Source organism: Cricetulus griseus (assembly GCF_003668045.3).
Source record: "Cricetulus griseus strain 17A/GY chromosome 1 unlocalized genomic scaffold, alternate assembly CriGri-PICRH-1.0 chr1_1, whole genome shotgun sequence".
NCBI classification, from domain to species: Eukaryota; Metazoa; Chordata; class Mammalia; order Rodentia; family Cricetidae; genus Cricetulus; species Cricetulus griseus.
This window is the reverse complement of record NW_023276807.1, coordinates 194,140,430-194,160,272: the sequence shown is the minus strand read 5'-3', so window position 1 is coordinate 194,160,272 and position 19,843 is coordinate 194,140,430. Positions and strand designations below refer to the sequence as shown.

Sequence of the window (19,843 nt, the reverse complement as noted above, 5' to 3'; positions counted from 1 at the left end):
GGTCACCCAGCAGAGGTCCCGGTGGAAACCATTCCAGCAGACTGTCCCAAACTCCCCGTCAGGTCAGGGGGAAAAAGGATGTCACCAGGCCTCAGTGACACTCAGAAAACAACTGAGCAGCACAGAGACCAGGATCCTGGCTCAGCAGATGCCTCTCCCCAATGAAGCTTGTCTTTGGCATACCCCATGATGCCTCTTCCTGAGCATGGCACCCCAGCTCTCCATCCCTTCTCAGCTCACATCCTTCCAGCTGGTCTAGACTATGGCCTTCAGCTTGAGCTGAAGCAGATTTCTATCCCGAGCATAAGCTCTCTGTGTCCCCACAGGTCCCTTCAGTAGCCACTCTCACAGAGATGCGTTGGTGTGATAACTGGTATAGGTGTCCTAAGCCTGAGGCTCAAGGCTATGTGCTTCCCATATACCCAGGAGGCTAACTCAAGCCCTAGGCCTCAACCTAGTGGGAACTAGTTCAGGGAGAGAAATTCAAAGGCCCATGGCCCCCTCCTAGCCCTGGCTGCCCTTGAGTGAGGGCCTTAAGCCAATGGCTCCACTCCCAGAGCACAGTTGTTTTTCTTAGCACCATCTACCTTCAACATCCTGATACACCTTTGGCTGCATTGGGCATGCATGTTCTGAGCTTTGGGCTGCTGCCCTGAGATGAGGCCACAAAAAAATTGCTTTTTGAGAACCCTGCATTGAAGCTGAGTCCTCCACAAAGCACTGTTGTTTCCCAGCTGGTCCAGGTTATAATGCTGGGTGGTCCCTGTCTGAGAGCTCTGACTTCCACCTTGTGGCAGCATGCTCATCCTATGTTAGAAGTGGTACAGCCTTAGTGCAAGCTGGAGTCATTGTTGTCTGGTCCCCTACAGTACTGCTGTAGCCTAATGAGCACGCCAGTAGCAGCCACTTCACACCACAGAGCTCACTGTGGCCCAGAGCAGCTGATGTGCCCCATAGTGAGAGTCATGGAAAGTTCCTGAGTACTGCCCACTCTGATGTGTACTTCCAGGCACTGGAGCACTGCCGCCAGCTAGATTTGAGCCTAGAAGATGAGGCACTCTTAGACAGAGACTAGTCTTGAATAGACAGGAAAGGAACTGTTGAATCCGGTATGCCATGTTCTGGGTACCTAAGATATAAGTAGCCCTGGATAGGCTACTTATATAGGCTACTTCCACTGTTCCAGATAGGAAAGGTAGCAGTAAGTAGCTGTCTCCTTTGTGAATCACCTCTAGGAAGTATCTTGCCCCCCCCCTCATTGACTAGTTCTCCCATAGCTGTAGAGAGTGGGTTGACACTGCTAAGAATGGAATATTGGGTGGATGTTTTGTTCAGTGTGGAACATAGGGACGGTACTACCCAGATTAGTCTTACTGCAGGGGTTGTCACCTCTTGGAAGCAAATACTGTGACAAGCATCTTCCTGACACATTGGGGTACACACACAATGGGGAACACAGCCTTAGGGGAGGGAGACTAGCATTGGGAGAAACAAAGGTGTGCTGAGAAGCTCTGGAATTTTGAGTGCACAGACTTCCAGAGTAATAGTTTCATGGTGAATGATAGATCATGGCCTGTGATCTGGACAGGAAGAATGTTGGGCAGGATGTCAGAGCAAGCAGAGGCTTCTAATTTCTAATACCTTCTGGCTCAGAGGGCCTTCGGTAGAGAGGGCATTTTGCTGGTAGGAGACAGCAGAGCTAAGAGGAGGAGTTGGGGACGGGGCTGAAGAGATGGCTCAGAGGTTAAGTGCACTTACTGCTCTTGCAGAGAGGCCAGGTTCAGTTACCAGCACCCACATGATGGCTCATAACCATCTGTAACTCTAGTTCCAGGAGCTCTGATACCTTCTTCTGACCTTCACAGGTACCAGGCATGCACATGGTGCACATACATATATGTGGGAAACATATGTTTAAAAAACAGAAAAAAAAAAAAAAGCTAGACCCAGCCCTGGCATTTGAGTAACCGCTGACCTACCCCTGTCTTTTTTCCATCTTACAGCCCAACTATGGAAACCAGCAATATGGACCAAACAGCCAGTTCCCCACCCAGCCAGGCCAGTACCCCACTCCCAACCCCCCAAGGCCACTCACATCTCCCAACTACCCCGGACAAAGGATGCCGAGCCAACCCAGCACTGGGCAGTACCCACCCCCCACAGTCAACATGGGGCAGTATTACAAGGTGAGTCCCCTCTTCAGGGTACCCCAGGCACTCACATATCTCACCCCACTCACAGCAGCATTCTGACCGTGTGTATTCCTGAAGGAATCGATAGGGATAGTCAGGGGTGGGGCATTCCTGCTTTTCTCCAGGCGCTCAGCTGGATCTGTGGGGAGGATCCTGTTCTCATGATTTCAGATGGTAGTCTCCCTTTCCCTTCTTCACAGTACATGAGATAATAAGAGCAAAGGCAGCACAACTCTAAAAGACAAGGCATAACTACCACTGTAACTTTGAATGTTATACGCCCCCACTACGCCTTCACCTGTGCGTGCATCTGTTGTGTGCTTGCTGCTCATTGTATAGAATGTCCCTGTCCTTGAATGCATCCTACCTCACTTCTTTCTTGGGGTTCAGTTCTTGTTTTTTCACTTTTACAGTGCTGCTGTGATAAAGATCTTTGAGCATTTAGCCTTTCCATCGCCGTTATTGCAAAATATGTTCTCAGAAGGGAAAACCCCACCCGGTGTTGGTAGTGCTCACCTTTAATCCCAGCACTCGGGAGGCGATCTCTGTGAGTTTGAGGCCAGCCTGGTCTCCAGAGCGAGTGCCAGGATAGGCTCCAAAGCTACACAGAGAAACCCTGTCTCGAAAAACCAAAAAAAAAAAAAAAAAAAAAAAAAAAGAAGAAGAAGAAGAAGAAGAAGAAGGGAAACCCTCCGTATTTTACGCTGTGCCAACTTGTGTGGCCATTGGCTGTGTATATTTGCCACCTTCACTCATACTTCAGCACCCTACCTGTTGCTATTTTGGAGTCTTTTCCTAAAGTTATATCTGTGAACAAAAGAGGCAAAGCTCAGGACCTTCTACCTCCCACCCTGGTCCCGAACCCTTACTTAGAACCCTCCTTCCCAGCACAGTCATGTTCTAAGGGGGTCAGCCCATGGGACTGTCCTGCCCTCCACTCATTACTATTTTATTTCAACAGCCAGAACAGTTTAATGGGCAGAACAACACCTTCTCTGGAAGCAGCTACAGCAGTTATAGCCAAGGGAACGTCAACAGGGTGAGTGTTACTTTAGAAAGTCCAACTTACCCTCACTCTGCAGGTGTCAGCAGGCTTGCACACCACTTACCTTCCTGTCCCAGCATCTCTCTGTGTTTGTAGAGATCCATAGAGGGAGGGTGCACTTCCTGGTCATCTGCTGAGACATAGATATGCTCAGGACCTAGAGTCCACTGCTCTGTTGGGTGACCAAGGACAAACATGGGCCCTACAGAAAACCAGACAGAGAAAGGATCCTAGAGACAGGACTCCTGTCCCCCCAGCAGGCCCAGGGACTATGGACTAGAATTGAATGTGGGGAGGCCAGCTGCCCTTTCCTCCTGATGTAGGTTAGACAAGTCACTAGCACACTGAGCCTGTGTGTCCCCTTTGACACCTGGCAATGGGAACCTGACCTGAGGAGCCCAACAAAGTGGGCTTTGCTAAAGGGATGGGGTCCTTCCCAGTTCTTGCTGTCCTCCAAAAGGAACAGGATACTGTAGGTGAGAGTGTGCTCTGGTGACTCACCTCCTTTGTGGTGCAGGGTAGCCCTATGGTAGGGTTTTGGTGCAGATAGTAGAGTATATGTCCACAGCCTTGACCCATTCATAGCCTTTCTGTGAGTCTATAACCTATTTCTGGTCTTTTTCCAGCCTCCCAGGCCGGTTCCTGTGACAAATTACCCCCACTCACCTGTTCCAGGGAACCCCACACCCCCCATGACTCCCGGGAGCAGCATACCTCCCTACCTGTCCCCCAGCCAAGATGTCAAGCCACCCTTCCCACCTGACATCAAGCCAAATATGAGCGCTCTGCCACCACCCCCAGGTGAGGACCCCATACTCTCCATTCCTCTTCAGTTGTTTCTGTCTGGAAGCCGCCAGAGAGCAGGATCAGAGGGCTCAGAAGCTGGGCTCCCTGGGGTAGGAGTTACGCAAAAAGGGCAGGACAACTGACAACAGGATCCCCCTCTCCCTGGAACATTTGGTGTGGGGGCCGGACTCTCCATAGCCACCCTCTCCCCTGGCCAACAGGAAGAGTCTGGTCTTCTGGGACAGAGAGGCCAGTGAGACAAATGGGACTGCATAGTGGGTGAGCCAGCTAAATAAGCTAGAGGAAGCCACAGACTCGGTCGTGTGCTTAGGTACACCACGCTTTCTGTGGCTCTTGGCTCACATTTGAGCATGCTTCCCAAGGTGATTTCACGTGAGTTAGTGAATCCCACTCCAGCCCCTGCACCTATAAAGCTGGGGTGCTTGCCACTCATGTGGTCCTTGTCTTTGCCCAGCCAACCACAATGATGAGCTGCGGCTCACATTCCCCGTGCGGGATGGCGTGGTTCTGGAGCCCTTCCGCCTGGAGCACAACCTGGCCGTCAGCAACCATGTGTTCCATCTGCGGCCCACGGTTCACCAGACGCTGATGTGGAGGTGAGGTGACCTGCATGGTGACTGCTTTGCACAGGTGCTGGCAGCAGCTTCCTGTCTCTGTCACCTCTTCAGCATCATTGATAGGCCTGGGGATGTCACAAGGAACCCACAAGGAGAGGGACCAAGCATCAACAACTAGGAACAGCTGTTACCCAAGTCCTAAGTGTTGACAGAGGACTTTCTGGAGGATGAGGAGGCTAGCAGAGCCCTAAAGGCTGGGTAGCTCAGGGTGATGAGTTAGCAAAAGGAAAAACCGTCAACCTGAACCCATATGGCTCAAGTGGCTGTAGTGGCCAGTGTGAAGAGAAGAGGCTGTTAAGAACAGCAGAGCTGGGCTAGGTAGGCTCACCAAGCTCTGTAGATTGCAAGGAGATGGCCACTGTCTGGCACTGCCCACCCTTAGGGTTGTGCTCAAGTGCATGGGCCAGACTCTGTGCATGACCTCTAAGATCTCAAAGTAGGCAATGTTTTTCCTTCTGATTGAAGGGAAAACTGAGGCTCGAGGAGTATTTTAAAGAACGGAAGTTCTTAAAGCAAGAAGTAGAGCTAAGATTTGAACTGGTGGCGTCTAGATTCTAAAACTCCTCCTGGATCTATGATTATCAAGCAAGGTTCACCCAAGGCCTGGCATAGAGCCCCATTCCACCCCAGCTGCTTTGTAAGCATCCTCAGGGCAGGAAGTGGGCCTCTGCTCCTCGCGTGTTTGTAATCACACCGCTTTAGGCAAACAGTGGGTTGTCACAGGCAAAACTGGGTAGGCATTCAGGACGTAGTTGAGATACTAAGACAGGAGTCCTGAGGCTTCGGATTACACAGACAGACATGGGCCAGAGATGCTGCTCCTGCCACCACCTGGAGATGGCCACAGTTGGCCTGACTGCTGGTCTTGTCAAATATCTGTCCTTTTGTCCTTCTGACTTTGTCTTAGGAAAGAAGCATCACTCTTAGGCAGACAGGGTAGCCAGGGCTGTGGGTGTGGCTGTAGTAATGTATGATATGGAAATGTAAGGGCTTGGGATTTTAGGAGGCATTTGGATTAGTAGGAAGGTAAAATCTCTAGGGCAGTTGTTCTTAACCTGTAGGTCCTGACCCATTTGGGGACCACATATCAGATATCCTGCATATCAGATATTTACATTATAATTCATAACAGTAGCAAAATTACAGTTATGAAGTAGCAATGAAATAATTTTGTGATTGGAGTTCACCACAACAAGAGTACCTGAAAAAGGGTAGCAGCATTAGGAAGGTTGAGAACCACTGCTCTAGGAAGAGGGAAGGGGAAAGGCTGCGGCCAAGGGGTAGGGTCTCTGGGAACTCAGGATGATGGTGCCCATCCTGCCCACTTCCCAGGTCAGACCTGGAGCTGCAGTTCAAGTGCTATCACCACGAGGATCGGCAGATGAACACCAACTGGCCAGCCTCGGTGCAGGTCAGCGTCAACGCCACACCCCTCACGATCGAGCGAGGGGACAACAAGACCTCCCACAAGCCCCTGCACCTCAAGCATGTATGCCAGCCGGGCCGTAACACCATCCAGATCACTGTCACCGCCTGCTGCTGTGTGAGTAGAATGGGCAGACGGGACTAGGAGTGCTGCACATCGGTCCCCATTGAGTCCCCAGGCATACGCCGGGACATTGTTCTCCATCCCCAAAGTGATCTATGCGGCTATGCTCTGGCCATTTTTGTTAGACTTAGTCATTTCCCCTTTGCACTTTGCCTCCCTTGGTAGTCCACACATCTCCCCTTTATTCCTTGGTGCCACCCCAGGCACGAGCACCCCTATTCCAATGGCCGGGCCAAAGCTGTGATCTATTCTTGTCTCATTTGAGTGAAATTTTCCTATTCCCACCACCTTTCTCCCAGACCCACCTCTGCTAAAGGTGGAGTTAAATCAATTCCTGTTGTTTTGGGGGGCTGTGGGGAGGATATACACACATCTACTCCCACGTGTGCACATGTGCACACATGTACACACACACACAGCACATAGGCATATCCCTTCAATGCCCATGAGTTGAGACTACCTCAGAACTCTCCTCCTGTCCCTAGAAATCAAAAGTTGGGACACGGAACTTCCCTGTGATCCACACAGGGAAGTAAATTGCCTGCCTTATTCTGTTAGAATTTCTGAAAGATCCAAAAGAAAACATTCAGTCCTGTCTGTCTATGCAGAGGGGATGAGGCCATAGAAACTGGACCTATAAGATAGGGATGTGAGGCTGCACAGCTATAGCATGAAGAGTTGGGATGCACAGTCCTAGAAGGCTTCCTAGAGAGGAGATGACAGGGATGGGCCTACTTGACCAGAAGGATGGGAAGTTAGGACAGGATAATAGGAATATACTGGAGTCTAGACCCGACTCCATGCATGCTGTAACCTCAGCCAGATGTCTATTCAGTGGAAAAATCCACCATGTTAGCCTGGATCATAGACAAGTCATTCCGAAGGCCCAGCCTCTCCATCCTTAGCCTCATTCTGATTTCCAAGCCCCTGTTTCTCAGGTCCTAGGGTACCCTCTCCCAGAGAGGCATCACTGAAGTCCTGCAGACCCTTGGGCATGGGGCAGCCTGGGTCACATATGCTTGAGATAAGGCAAGTATGGGAACTGTGGGCCACACTGAGCCTCCTGCTCTCTCTGCAGTCTCACCTCTTCGTGCTGCAGCTGGTACACCGGCCCTCTGTGCGCTCCGTGCTGCAGGGCCTCCTCAAGAAGCGCCTACTGCCTGCTGAGCACTGCATCACGAAAAGTGAGTGGGGTGGGTGGGGAAAGATTGGGAAGGGCTGGGACCAAGAGGCGGAAATGCCCAGGATGCCAAGCCCTGGATCCCTTCTTGTGGGATGTACTGCCCCTCCTCCCTATATATAGTTCTGTTCCTTCGTGTTTCCCCCTCCAGCCCTTGGACACCACTGTGCAGCCTGGTTTCTATTCCCACACTTACAGAGCTAAGTGCAAAAGTGCCTGAGGGGACTTTTTGCTGACCCAGTTAAATCAGATGAGCACCCGGCTGGGTTTCTGCAAGCTTTGCAGAAAGTCCCTGTTCCTAGTGAGGGTGGGGTCTCTTTTCTTCAGAAAAGGGATTCTCTTCTGTCCTTTCTCCCTCACATGCACACTGCATGCGTCACATGTGGAATGCAGGGGTAGGGGATCCAGGACTTTTCGGGAGCTTGCTTAGACCCAACCCTCAGAAGAACACCCAGCCCTCACCCTGTGCCTCCTACCCACAGTCAAGCGGAATTTCAGCAGTGTGGCCGCCTCCTCGGGCAACACAACTCTCAACGGGGAGGATGGTGTGGAGCAGACAGCCATCAAGGTGTCTCTGAAGTGCCCCATCACATTCCGGCGCATACAGCTGCCTGCTCGAGGCCATGATTGCAAGCATGTTCAGGTGAGCAGTCCCAGGAAGTCCTCTGAGACAAGCTGCACAGGTTGGCAAGGTGGCAAGGGGCAGGCTATGGGGCCAATAGGGACATCATGGCCATTGGCAGCCAATATCACTTGCTCTCTCAGTCATCTTTTTCCTTCGGGTCCATCTCTGGGGTCCTGGTGGTGGTGCAGAAATACAGTTAGCCAATCAGATATGAAAAGCCTGGATAGACATCACAGGCTAGTCAGAGACCTGCCATGAGCAGGTTTTCAGGAAGGAGACAACCCAGGCTAGCAAAGATCCATTGTGCACGGGGCTTCCCAGGATGCATGTCCCAGAACAAGGCTGCAAGGATCACAGGGCCCAGGTGCACCATCTTCTACCCCACCTGTCAAGCACAGTTCATCCTGAAAGCTGAGTGCAGACAGGACTGCCCCCTCTGAGTGTGTAGCTGTTGACAGGTGATGTGATTGCTTTTTCTGATCCAGACTGATGAACAGGGGCTACTAGGAGGCGGGGCTACAGTGTCTCCCTACAAGATTCATCCTGGGTCCCCAGGCTGCACTAAAAGGACTGCCAGAGGCCACACTGTTCCTGGCCTCAGTAAGAGACAAAGGCAGTAAGAATTGGATGGGGTGCAGGGTCCAGAGGGGCTTCAAGGACAGGGAGGTGATTCGCAAGGGCTGCTGCACAGAAGCGGTAGACATAGCATGTTCATACTGTGGGGTGAACATCAGATGAGTTCTTCCTGGGAACTGAGCCGTGGCGAGGGTGTCTCCTGATAGTCCTGATCTTACCTAACTCTCTGTCTCCTGCTTCCACAGTGCTTTGACCTGGAGTCGTACCTCCAACTGAATTGTGAGCGAGGGACCTGGAGGTGTCCTGTGTGCAAGTAAGCAATACCCAGCTTGCCTCTTCTAAGGGCTCTAAGCCCCTCTACTTACCCTTCAGGCTCCTACAGGCATGGGTCTTGGATTGCATTGCTATAGCACTTGGACCAGGAGTGGCAGGACAGTGGAGATGGGTGGGCTGTGCCTTGCCTACAGGAGCAAAAACGAAACTTTGTTCTTCCTTTCCAGTAAAACAGCCCTGCTCGAGGGTCTGGAGGTGGATCAGTATATGTGGGGCATCCTCAATGCCATCCAACAGTAAGTGAAGCCCCCACTAGAGGGTACAGCCTGGCTTGGAGGAGACTGGGGTGGGGTGAGGGAATGCAGACAGTCCTTGGTATTCCTGGCCAGCCACCAGTCTGCACCCTGCCCTTGGGAATTCCTGGATTTGGGGACCAATATGTTCTAGAAGGGACAGAACTTAGCCCCTGTAAGAATTCCTCTTATTTGTGGGGGAGTGGATCTTGGAGCCGGGAGTCCCAGGGTTTGTTTTTCTAAGCCTCAGTATCCTCATTTCACCAAACAAGATGTGAACACCTTTCCCAGGCCTCTGCCTGTGCACAGCTCTGACATAGGAGGAATGCAGACATAGGGGTCTTGTCTCCAAAGCTAGGGACTCTTAAGCCTCACTTCCGCCCCATTGCTCCCCACCAGCTCCGAGTTTGAAGAGGTCACCATTGACCCCACATGCAGCTGGCGGCCAGTGCCCATCAAGTCAGACCTCCACATCAAGGACGACCCTGATGGCATCCCCTCAAAGCGGTTCAAAACCATGAGCCCCAGCCAGATGATCATGCCCAATGTCATGGAGATGATTGCTGCTCTGGGCCCTGGCCCATCTCCCTACCCGCTTCCTCCTCCTCCTGGGAGCACCAGTTCCAACGACTACAGCAGCCAAGGTACGCAGTGTGATGCTGGACAGGAAGAGGGAAAAGAGGCCAGCCTGAGTCCATCAGGGACTTAGGATTTCTATGTTGATGGTAGCAGGTACAGAGTGGGAGAAGAAAGACAGAGTGGGGCTGGAGAAATGATCCCATGGTTAAGAGCAATGTTGTACTTACAGAAGGCCTGGGTACATATATATACATGCAAGTAAAACATTCCACTCATACACTCTCTTAAAAATAAAAGAGAGGCAGAGTGTCCACACCCTCCAAAAATAGTCCTCAGGTCATTAGACTTGGGGAATTATGGTCCAAGCCCAAACATTTCACAGCCTCTCTGCCAGGTTATTAGTCCTGCCCTTCTGCCTTCCCCACCCTCCCAGAGAGAGCCTAGGCACTAGAGACCTAGCCTGTGCTTACCCAGGCTACTGTTACTCTGTCTTACTCTCAACAATTCCAGGCTTCAGACAATACCCCTGTTGCCTTCCACTCGGCTCCTAGAAAATATCCCAACCTCTGCCTGAGGATGGTGGCCCTGTCACTCAGATCTGTGATCTTAGGTCTCCAAGGTGCCCAGGTGACTAGTGGACCAGAGTCATTAGTATACTTACTGGCTTGCATCCCACAGCCAATGCCAGGAACCCCAACATCCTAGCATTCTGACTCCTCGTGTCTCACCATCAACATGGGGTATGGGATACAGTGGCTGGAGAGGCTGGATCATCATCTAGATCTGGTGTTCTTGGATAAGGCAGAACAGCCCCCGGTCTGGAGTTGGTAGGAAATAAGGCCCCAGGAGACAACAGTCCAGCAACTCCTGTTATGAGCTCAGACTGAACTTCTTTCGGTGTCTGGCTTGACCCCTTTCTGCCCTTCAGTAACGGTAGAGCAGCATACTCAACCTGGGGTGGGAGTTGGAGTTTCTTCACACACCTGGGGTGCCCCAGCCCATGAGATGAAGGCATGACTGCTTCATCATATAGCCTAAAGTAAATGCTTCAGGAGCCTTGCCTGTTTCGAGGGATGGCAAGAACTAGCTTTTATACTCTGTCAGCTGAAGGTGGCCACCCTCCCTCTGGATGACCTCCCTTCACCCCATCTTATTCCCATCCCAGGAAACAACTACCAGGGCCATGGCAATTTTGACTTCCCCCATGGGAATCCCGGAGGGACATCCATGAACGACTTCATGCATGGTCCCCCACAGCTCTCCCACCCACCGGACATGCCCAACAACATGGCTGCCCTCGAGAAACCCCTCAGTCACCCCATGCAGGAAACTGTGAGTACCTTCAACTTGTACCTCAACCTTCCCATTTGCCCATGTTCCACTCCCAGCCTCATATGGGGCTGACTGAGGCAGAGGGATCAGTCCCCTTGCGATCTTTGTTATTTGAGTACCCTGGTTCCCTCCTCAACAAAAAGTAAAACTAAGAATTAGATCTGAGGGCTCTGAAGAAAGGGAGAGGCTGGCATGGTTGGTCCTTATCTGTTAACTTGGCTATTTTATTGGGGACTTTGGGTGTTCTTAAAATTAAGAAAGCTCCAGGCTGCCCCCTGCATCCACATGTACCACCTCCAAGCCCCATTTACACTCTTCCACTGACTCCTGATATCCAGCCCCCTGAAAAAGGTCCCATGCTCTGGCGCTTAGTCTACAGGGATCTGAATCTTTCATTTGGGGTCTCACCACCACCTGCCACAAGGCGGTCCCAGGACATGACCTCCCTGAGGACTTGCCCTCCGTGGCTTGTCTCCTACGTACTGGCCCATTCGCGTGCCTGGGGACACCTCCTTGGAGCAAGGTGCCCAAATGCTCCTGGGTCAGGATGCACATTGACCCTTGTCTTCACAAAGCACACCTTCTTAAGGAGCTGGGATGGAACAAGAGCAGTGGGGGTTTGGGAGACTGAGATCCAGGGGCTAAAGTGGCTTCTGTGAGGCCTCATTCATGTTCATCTCTCACATTGGAGGTAAGGACCACAGATAGAAATGCCAGCCAGAGAGGGTGTAGAGTTTTCCACTGTGCCTGGTAGTGGGGTTGGAGGACCTGTGTTGGAAGACTACAGCCTTCTCATCTTCCCTCACATGGCCTGGAAGAAAGTTGTCACGCTCACATCCCTGATTCTCACTAAGAATGAGTATTGTGACTGGTAATAGAGCTCTGTTGGTAGAGCCCTTCCCAGCACTACTTCAACAGAACATGGTACAGACTTGCAATCTCAAAACTCGAGATAGAGGAAAGAGTGTGTCAAAAGTTCAGAGTCATTCTTGGCTACATAGCAAGTTTGAGATCAGCCAAGGATACTTGAGAGCCTGCCTAAAAAAAAAAAAAAAAAAAAAAAAAAAAAAAAAAAAAACCACAGAAAGAAAGAGAGAAAGAAAGAAAGGAAAGAAAGAAAGAAAGAAAAGTGCATATTGACTCTGCCTTGTTAAGTTTTCAGCTTCTAGCCACCACTGATCTCCCCCAAGCTCCCCAAGGACCTCAGCATTCCACAGCTCGGAGACAATCACACTTACTGCATACCCCAAGCCCTCACAGCTACTAATCCTGGAAGATGGTAGGGAGGACCATATGTCTTCTTACAAGCTTTTTTGCTTCTTGGTTCATCCTGCCACCAGTACTCTACGTAGAGGACTGTGTACCTGAATCAGACTCAGAGCTCCTCCAGGGTTCCCCAAAGGTGTGCCTGGTCCTTTCTCAGCTCTGAGCTCTTGTCATCTCACCTGAAAGCAACCAGACCTTGCACTGCATTTATACCACATGGGGGGAGACAATCCCAGGTCAACCCTTAGTGCATCTGCTTGCTGAGTGGGTGGCCAGAGGGTTCTCATGCAGTCCAAGGTAGGATAGATGGTTCCAGGCAAGCACTGATTTGCCCAAGAATCTCCCAAACCAGGCAGCAGATTGGCAGGTACAACAGCAGGGCTCTGAGCCCTGAGACATTCTGGCGGTTGTCGAAGTCAAAGGGGGAGGGGATCAGCGATTTCATAGGATCTGAGATTTCATGGGATCAGATATTCCAGCCCTGAGCTGATCACCGGGTGTGGAGTCCCTCTCTGCTTCCTCAGGATGAGTGCCTTGGGCCATCTGCTGCTGTGAGCTAAGTGGGAACCCCCAGATGGCCTCTTACTACTATGTGGCCTTTTCTTCAAGCCCCTTCATATCATGCCACATGTGGGACACCTGGGGACCTGGGCTAGAAAAGCACTGTGATACTGGTGTCACATGGGAGTGGAGCCCAGTACCCCATACCAGAAAGGGTACACCAGGACTTTTGGGAGACACCAGACTTGGGGGAGCAGCTTTTAGCAGACATGGGAAAAGGTACTGGGGTCTGGGAGACCAAGGGTGCCATGAATGCCACTTGTCAACCCAGCAAGGAAGAACCCAGAAATGGAGATGGGGCAGGGATAAGAGTCATCTGAAACCAAGGAAGCATTTGGTCACCAGGTTGCTGTGTCTTTGGCAGTGGCCTTGTTCAAATACAGAGAGCAGGCAGAGGCCTTTGCTGGAGGTGTACAGAGCAGCTTCAGGCCTTCTGCTTTGAAGGTTCTGCTTGGAACAGCAAGCAACATTCACCAAGCATGTTTACATAAAAACTCTTATACCTACCTATCCACAGCCAACTGGTTTTCAATGCATTTCTAATTAGAAGGGATGAATTCCCTAGTTAACCTGTTAAGAGTCACCCCACCCTGTCCCTCAGCACCCCCAGCATGAAGCCCATTGCTAATCAAGGTGGTATGGCCTTGAGAAGGCAGTACCCTAAAATGCCCCTGGCAAGCCAGATTCTCTCCTGATCTGCCATTTTGACATCAGATGAATTCCATTCTGGAGGGAGGCAGGCAAAGCACCTGTCTCTTCCTTACCTCCAGCCAGGGGCCCACTTGGGGGTCACACTCCCAGTCCTGAGTTGCACACCTGCCCGTGCTGTGTCCACGCCTGCTCTGCACCGCCCTGGCCCTTGGGGGCCTGCACCACGCTGCCAGCAGCTACCCGCTTCCCAGAAACACGTCCATTTGCTTGTCCATTCTGCCCTCGCTGTTGTTTGTTGTGACAATGTGGGGGTGGGGGGCTCTCTGGTCTATGCCTGGCTCAAGGCCCTTCCCAGGCTCTGTACAGAGTGAGGCCCCTTCCCACTTGTCCCTTCACAGCCTTCCAGGTTGTCAGTTTCTGGAGAGGATAAGTTTTTGTTTTTTTTTTTCTACTCTGCCCCCCAACCCCAGATCATTGTTCTTTGTGAGGGGTTCCCTTGTTCAAGGTCCGTTACTTCCTGGTTTGTTTGGTTTTCATTTTCTCCAGGCATCCCGTCGTTGTGCCTCGTCACCTCACCTCTCTTTTCTCCTGCTCTCTCCTCCTCCACAGATGCCCCACGCTGGCAGTTCTGACCAGCCCCATCCCTCCATACAACAAGGTTTGCACGTACCACACCCCAGCAGCCAGGCAGGGCCTCCATTACATCACAGTGGGGCTCCTCCTCCTTCCCAGCCTCCCCGGCAGCCACCACAGGCCGCTCCCAGCAACCATCCACACAGCGACCTGACCTTTAACCCCTCCTCAGCCTTAGAGGGTCAGGCCGGAGCACAGGGAGCATCTGACATGCCGGAACCTTCACTGGATGTAAGTTGGGGTCACCACACACCTCGGTCTGGGGCCAGGCATGGCACCGGGACCTTCCCAAGAGAAGGGGGGTACTTAAGGGTTCAAGGCCCCGGGTGGAAAGGTGGGTGGGTGGTGGGCGGACCCCAGCCAGTCTCCCCTGACTCTAGCACTAGGAAGCCCCATATGAAGATACCTCATGTGAGGCCGACCCCCACCCATGAGCCCTTTTGCCCAATAGTCCTGATCCCCAGTCCTACCCATCTTCTCCCTAGGCCCTTGCAGGGTCCCTCTAGTCAGGGCCTTGGAGATAGTACAAGAGGGTCCTTGCCCTTCTTCCCACACCCTCCCTCACACCCCCATGTCAAGCTTGCTATTTCTGTGTCTACCTTCTGGCCTGGGCAGGGGAAGGGCTAAGAATGATGTCCCACCATCGTCTTGCTGGTCTTGTCTGCCTGCAGTTTCCTTGTCCATGTGTTTCCATTCCCTGCTTCTGCTTGCTCCATTGCTCACTCCAAGAAGCTCCATGTGGGATAACAGAAGATGGTGGGGGTAGGACATGAGTCAGGGAGACAAGGTCAGAGTGGCCGCTGAGACTCAAGGATCTCCCATCCTGGGACCTCAGTGGTCTGGAAAGAGGTAGTCACAGAAAGATTGTGACTGGACACTTGCTCCTCCTACTCCCTCAGGAGCTAGGAGATGTAGCCAGCCCCAATCCCAATCCCTAGGTACTGGACTCCTAGCCCTTCTGTCAGCATCCACCCTAGTGGCATCAGAGAGCTCTTGGCAGGGAGAACTGTGTCATTATCTTTGGTTTGCAGATATCTTGTTTCTCACCCAACTCCCTTCCCTTAGCCATACCAGTGGGATGCTTCTAGACTCAGGAGCTTCTCTGCCCCTATGTGACATATATACTCCAAGGGTGTCACATGGAGAGTGGGGACAGTGGACCACAGGGACAGGGCAGTATGACCAGCCAGCCACAGACTTGCTAAGATTCCGGAAGAAGACTAGGGCAGCAAGCACTTTATCCATAAGCACAGCCTGCCTTGTGCTTACGGATGAAGCCAGATGGCTTATGCCAGTAAGCTGCTCATGGCAGGGTCTAAGAGGACAGAGGAACAATCAAAAAGAAGCCCAACCCTTGATCTGCAATGGGGCTGACATCAGTGCCTGAGAGGAGAGATCAGCCCAGTGGGGTCTCCACTGGTAGGCTAAGGGTCTCACTGCCCTTTGCATTTGTTGAGTGTGGGCATGCTTACCCCAGGTGAGATGCAGTGGTCTGGATTGGTCTTGGGGATGGCCAGCAGGCCCATACTCAACACTCTTAGTTTTCCATCTTTGAGGTGGAACCCCAGGAGGCAAGTGGAAGGAAGTGAGCAGGCCAGAGAGACCCCTCACTCCTCCTCCTGAACCACCCTCAGCCACCTCAACTGGGCTTTTTCTTTTCTAGCTACTGCCGGAACTCACAAACCCTGATGAGCTCCTCTCCTACCTGGACCCCCCCGACCTTCCAAGCAATAGCAACGATGACCTCCTGTCTCTCTTTGAGAACAACTGAAGGCCACCTTCCATTAGGGCCATCCCTATCCACTCTGCCTCCTATCCCATCTGTCCCACATACTTTTCCTCCCAGGAGCCCCATGTTCAGGCCTCCCACAGCAGGACCTCAGGCTGGGGGCTGAGCAGAGGACAGTAGGCAGGGAAGGCCATGTGGGTCTACAGTCCTGTTTGCCTATTGCTCCAGGGCCTGTGCCCAGAGCAAGCCTGAAGACAGCCCCTGGAAGATGAACCCCAGCTGAGGGGATCCAGGCACAGCAAGAGACATGCCAATGGCAACTATAGGTCCCTCCCTGTGTGCTGACTCCAGACGACCGACCTTCCAGTGCCCCAAAGTTCTTCCATGTTTTTAAACCATACCCCTGCCTCCTGGCCCAGAGCCTCCTTCAAGTGACTGGAACCTGAGAGAAACCTGCGCTCCCTCTCCCAGGCCAGGGAAGTGGACAAGCCTTGGAGGAGTGGTAACAGTTTGCAGCAGTGAGGAAGGCCACACACACACACACACACACACACACACACGCACGCACGCACGCACGCACGCACGCACGCACGCACACGCACACGCACGCACGCACACGACACACACAGACACACACACACACACACACACACACACACACACACACACACACACACACACGTATGCACACATACACACACACCACAGAAAAGCACAAACCTCTGGGAAGAAGAACATCCCTCAGGGCTGAGGGTCGGGGCTTTGGCCTCTGACTCCTAAGTCAAGATGCCCTATGAACACTCAGCAGAGCAAGGACAAAGTACTGTGTCTGAGAAGGCTTGCCACTCCTGTTTGGGGACTGGTGGGAAATGGGTCAGGGCCTTCCATGGAGCCAGGACAATGCATAGGAGGGCTCCTCAACTAAGACCAGGGCCAAACCTTGCAGGGAGTAGAGAGCACGTGCACAAAGTGTGTACCCCACCAAAATGTGTCGTCCGTTAGGGGTTTGGGAAGATGCTATCCAGAGTCCAACAGGAGCAGCCAAAGCCTTGCAGTTTTGCCCCAAGCCACTCCCTGCTTTTAAATGACCACAGTGGAAAGCTCTGAAGTCACCCGAGGAAAGGAACGTTGCATCTGGACAGCAGGCAAACCATTTCCCTGTATGTTCTCTTTCCTTCCTCCTGCCCATACATACCCTCCCTCTCCAAGACTATTCCATGGAACCCACTTCCCTCTGGGTTCTAATTCTCCCTTCCCCAGCCAGCTATAGGGATACATGGTAGAGAGTCTAGGCAGCACAGGCACTTGGGCAAAAACTGACCTTCACAGCAAGAGTCCAGGGCATCCATGTCTCTCTAAGCCTCTCAGCCTGGTCCAGCAGGTTCTCCACTCAAGGCTGCCTCTATCTTCAGCCCAGGCCATTGCTGTGTACACCAGGATATCTTGGCAGGCAGCTCATGGCATTTGTGTAGCTGCCTGCCATTCCCTGTATCCTTCCCTCCACCCAGAGCTCACTCTACACTCCTGTTCACCCAGCAAGTGCAGCCTCTGACCCTACTCTGCTGTTTCACTCCATCCAGCTTAGAGACCCCTGTTGGCTTGTCATACTTTCACCTGCTTTGTTCCAGGCTGCTCTGTGTCCCCTGAGCCTCATGGCCTTTGGTGACGCCAGGTTGTCTGATCGCGAGTCCCATCTGTAAGTTCTTTGCTCTCTTCTCTAATGCTACCACCCAGGGCCCTCTCCTGCCTCCTGTCCACTGTCAGCGTCCTCATTGGTCATCAGTCATTAGTCTCTCCCTCTGTGCTCCCTGGCACTCTTACATAGATTGTACCAGAAAGGTGACCCTAACTGTTGACTTACTGTCACCCTAAAAAAAAAACGGCACAAGGAAAGCTGCCATCACCCCACCCCTCTTCTTCCTTTGTCCTGTTGTTGAGGTTTTTCAAACAGTGTGTTCAGTATGCAAATCAATTATTTTAAGAATCGCTTTTGTAAATATCTTTGTGAATATTTTAGTATCGTCTTTGATAATATTCAACATTTTCATGACCTGGTTATAGCCTTTGCTGGTGTTTTTAAAATATCTCGACTCAATGACAAAAACCGAGTTCTTTTTTTAAAAAAAACAAAAACAAACAAACAAAAAAAACCAACCAGGGCTATTTGTACAGATGAGGGAGGAGCAGAAGAGGTGGCTGTGCTCAAGTTGAAAGACCAAGCAGCCCACTATTGACAGCCACTCTCAGTCAGCCAGTAGGGACAACAACTACACCAGGTATCATGTGGTTGTCCCTGCCCAGTGCCTGTGTCCTGGTATATGGCCATGCTCTGTGAAGGACTGTATGGATTGTTAGCTTCAGACTGACAGATGCCTTTCTCAGAAGTTCCTGCTTCTTGCCGTGATACTGTGCCCCAGAGCAGCCTGGGGTCCCTGCTGGTTCTTGTCAAGGTGTGCTCAGGTTCTCTACAGCTTTCCAATGCAAATGGCCTAGACACTCCCTGTTGCCTCTCCTGCCATGGCTCAGTTGGCACACCTGAGGCTGATTTCCTAGGCTTCTTCCCAGGCAAGTGCCCACCAGCAAGTTCACCACAGAGCCTGAAGCCCACACTCTGGGAACATCCCCTTCCAGAGATATGTTGGAGCTCATCCAGGGTGTGAGAGAGGTACAAAGACATCTGGGGCTGGAGCCATGCCTTGGTAGTGACAGATGCAGATAAAGGTGACATCCATAAGCAGAGGCAGGCATAGGCTCTGAGAAGATCCTTCCTCAGTCCTTCCTGACAACAACTTGGAGCCATAGCAACCTCAGAAATGAGGCCTCAGCAAGCCACTTTACCACAACAAGCAACCCACCCATAGGCATGTACCAGCCACCACTCCACAGAATGAGCTGGGAGTCCATGGGCGTATGGGAAGGGCCCCCGCACAGGCGATCACCCCCATCTTCTTGGTTTGAAGCTTTATTCATGTCTCATGTTCCCTGTAGCCATTTTATTTTTTAAAAGATTCCTAATAATTTCTCCCTAACGGAAGCCCTAACCCCCAGAGAGCTACAGGTCTGCTCCCAGTGGGCCCTTGGGCCTGACCCATCCAGACGAGGCAGCGGCGACTCAAGGGACATGTGTACATATGTAAATGAGAAATAGACATGTCAACAAGATGCATTCATTTCTCTCGGAATGTGTATTGTTTTTATTTTACAAAACAAAACAACAAAAGGCTTGGAATTCCTTCATCTTACGTGGAATACTAGATCCCATTTGTTAGCGTTTGTGACTCCACCTCTGTCTCATGTAATATACTCTGCCCCTGTGTGGAAAGGCATTTTTGTTCTGTTTTGTTTTTATTTTACCTACATGTACTATTTACCTTCAGTGTCCTAGCCCTGCCACCTGTGTATTTTTAGGGTGCTATGGAAACAATGAAGACAAACGGGGATTTCAGAAGAAAATTGTAACCAAATTCATACTTTGTATAAGTTTTTGATATCATGATCACAGGTGATTCACACGTACACACATCCACACCCACATGTGCAGCCTGAAGTGACGTCCATGGAAACCGCCATTGTCTTTGTACATCGTATGTACACTGCAATCATTTCATACTTTCGACTGGTCAGAAAACTAATTGTGATTTCTAGTCTTGCAAAGCTGTATGTAGTTAGATGATGTGACCTCTAATATTTATCTAATAAATATGTATTCAGATGAAACCTGTATATTAGGTGTTCATGTGGTTATTTTGTATTTAAAGATCAAATTATTTGATTATTGCTAGACATTTCTATACTCTGTTGTAACACTGAGGTATCTCATTTGCTCATGTTAATTTTTTTCTAAATAAATTGACAAAAATGAAGGTTCTGGTGAGTTAGCTGTTTTGTGGGTGTTGAGGACTGGTCTGAGGGAACTGGCTTTGGTTTTTAAACTA

At 51.3% G+C, this 19,843-nt stretch overlaps 1 protein-coding gene across 7 annotated transcripts in view; it reads left to right on the top strand.

The window, feature by feature from the left end:
* Positions 1-19,631, top strand: part of Zmiz1 (zinc finger MIZ-type containing 1) — a 206,167-nt gene extending 186,536 nt beyond the window's left edge. For 6 of the 7 annotated variants that reach the window (XM_027389079.2, XM_027389076.2, XM_027389080.2 and 3 more), the window contains 13 exons: positions 2,004-2,186; positions 3,154-3,231; positions 3,864-4,038; positions 4,499-4,640; positions 5,994-6,204; positions 7,289-7,394; positions 7,873-8,033; positions 8,837-8,904; positions 9,092-9,160; positions 9,557-9,801; positions 10,902-11,068; positions 14,156-14,410; positions 15,843-19,631. In XM_027389079.2, coding sequence (XP_027244880.1) covers positions 2,004-2,186; positions 3,154-3,231; positions 3,864-4,038; positions 4,499-4,640; positions 5,994-6,204; positions 7,289-7,394; positions 7,873-8,033; positions 8,837-8,904; positions 9,092-9,160; positions 9,557-9,801; positions 10,902-11,068; positions 14,156-14,410; positions 15,843-15,950 — 1,968 coding nt within the window. In that variant the 3' untranslated portion in view covers positions 15,951-19,631. The remainder of the gene's footprint in view (positions 1-2,003; positions 2,187-3,153; positions 3,232-3,863; positions 4,039-4,498; positions 4,641-5,993; positions 6,205-7,288; positions 7,395-7,872; positions 8,034-8,836; positions 8,905-9,091; positions 9,161-9,556; positions 9,802-10,901; positions 11,069-14,155; positions 14,411-15,842) is intronic. The other variant, XM_027389081.2, reaches the window with a different exon arrangement.
* The last annotated feature ends 212 nt before the right edge of the window (positions 19,632-19,843 follow it).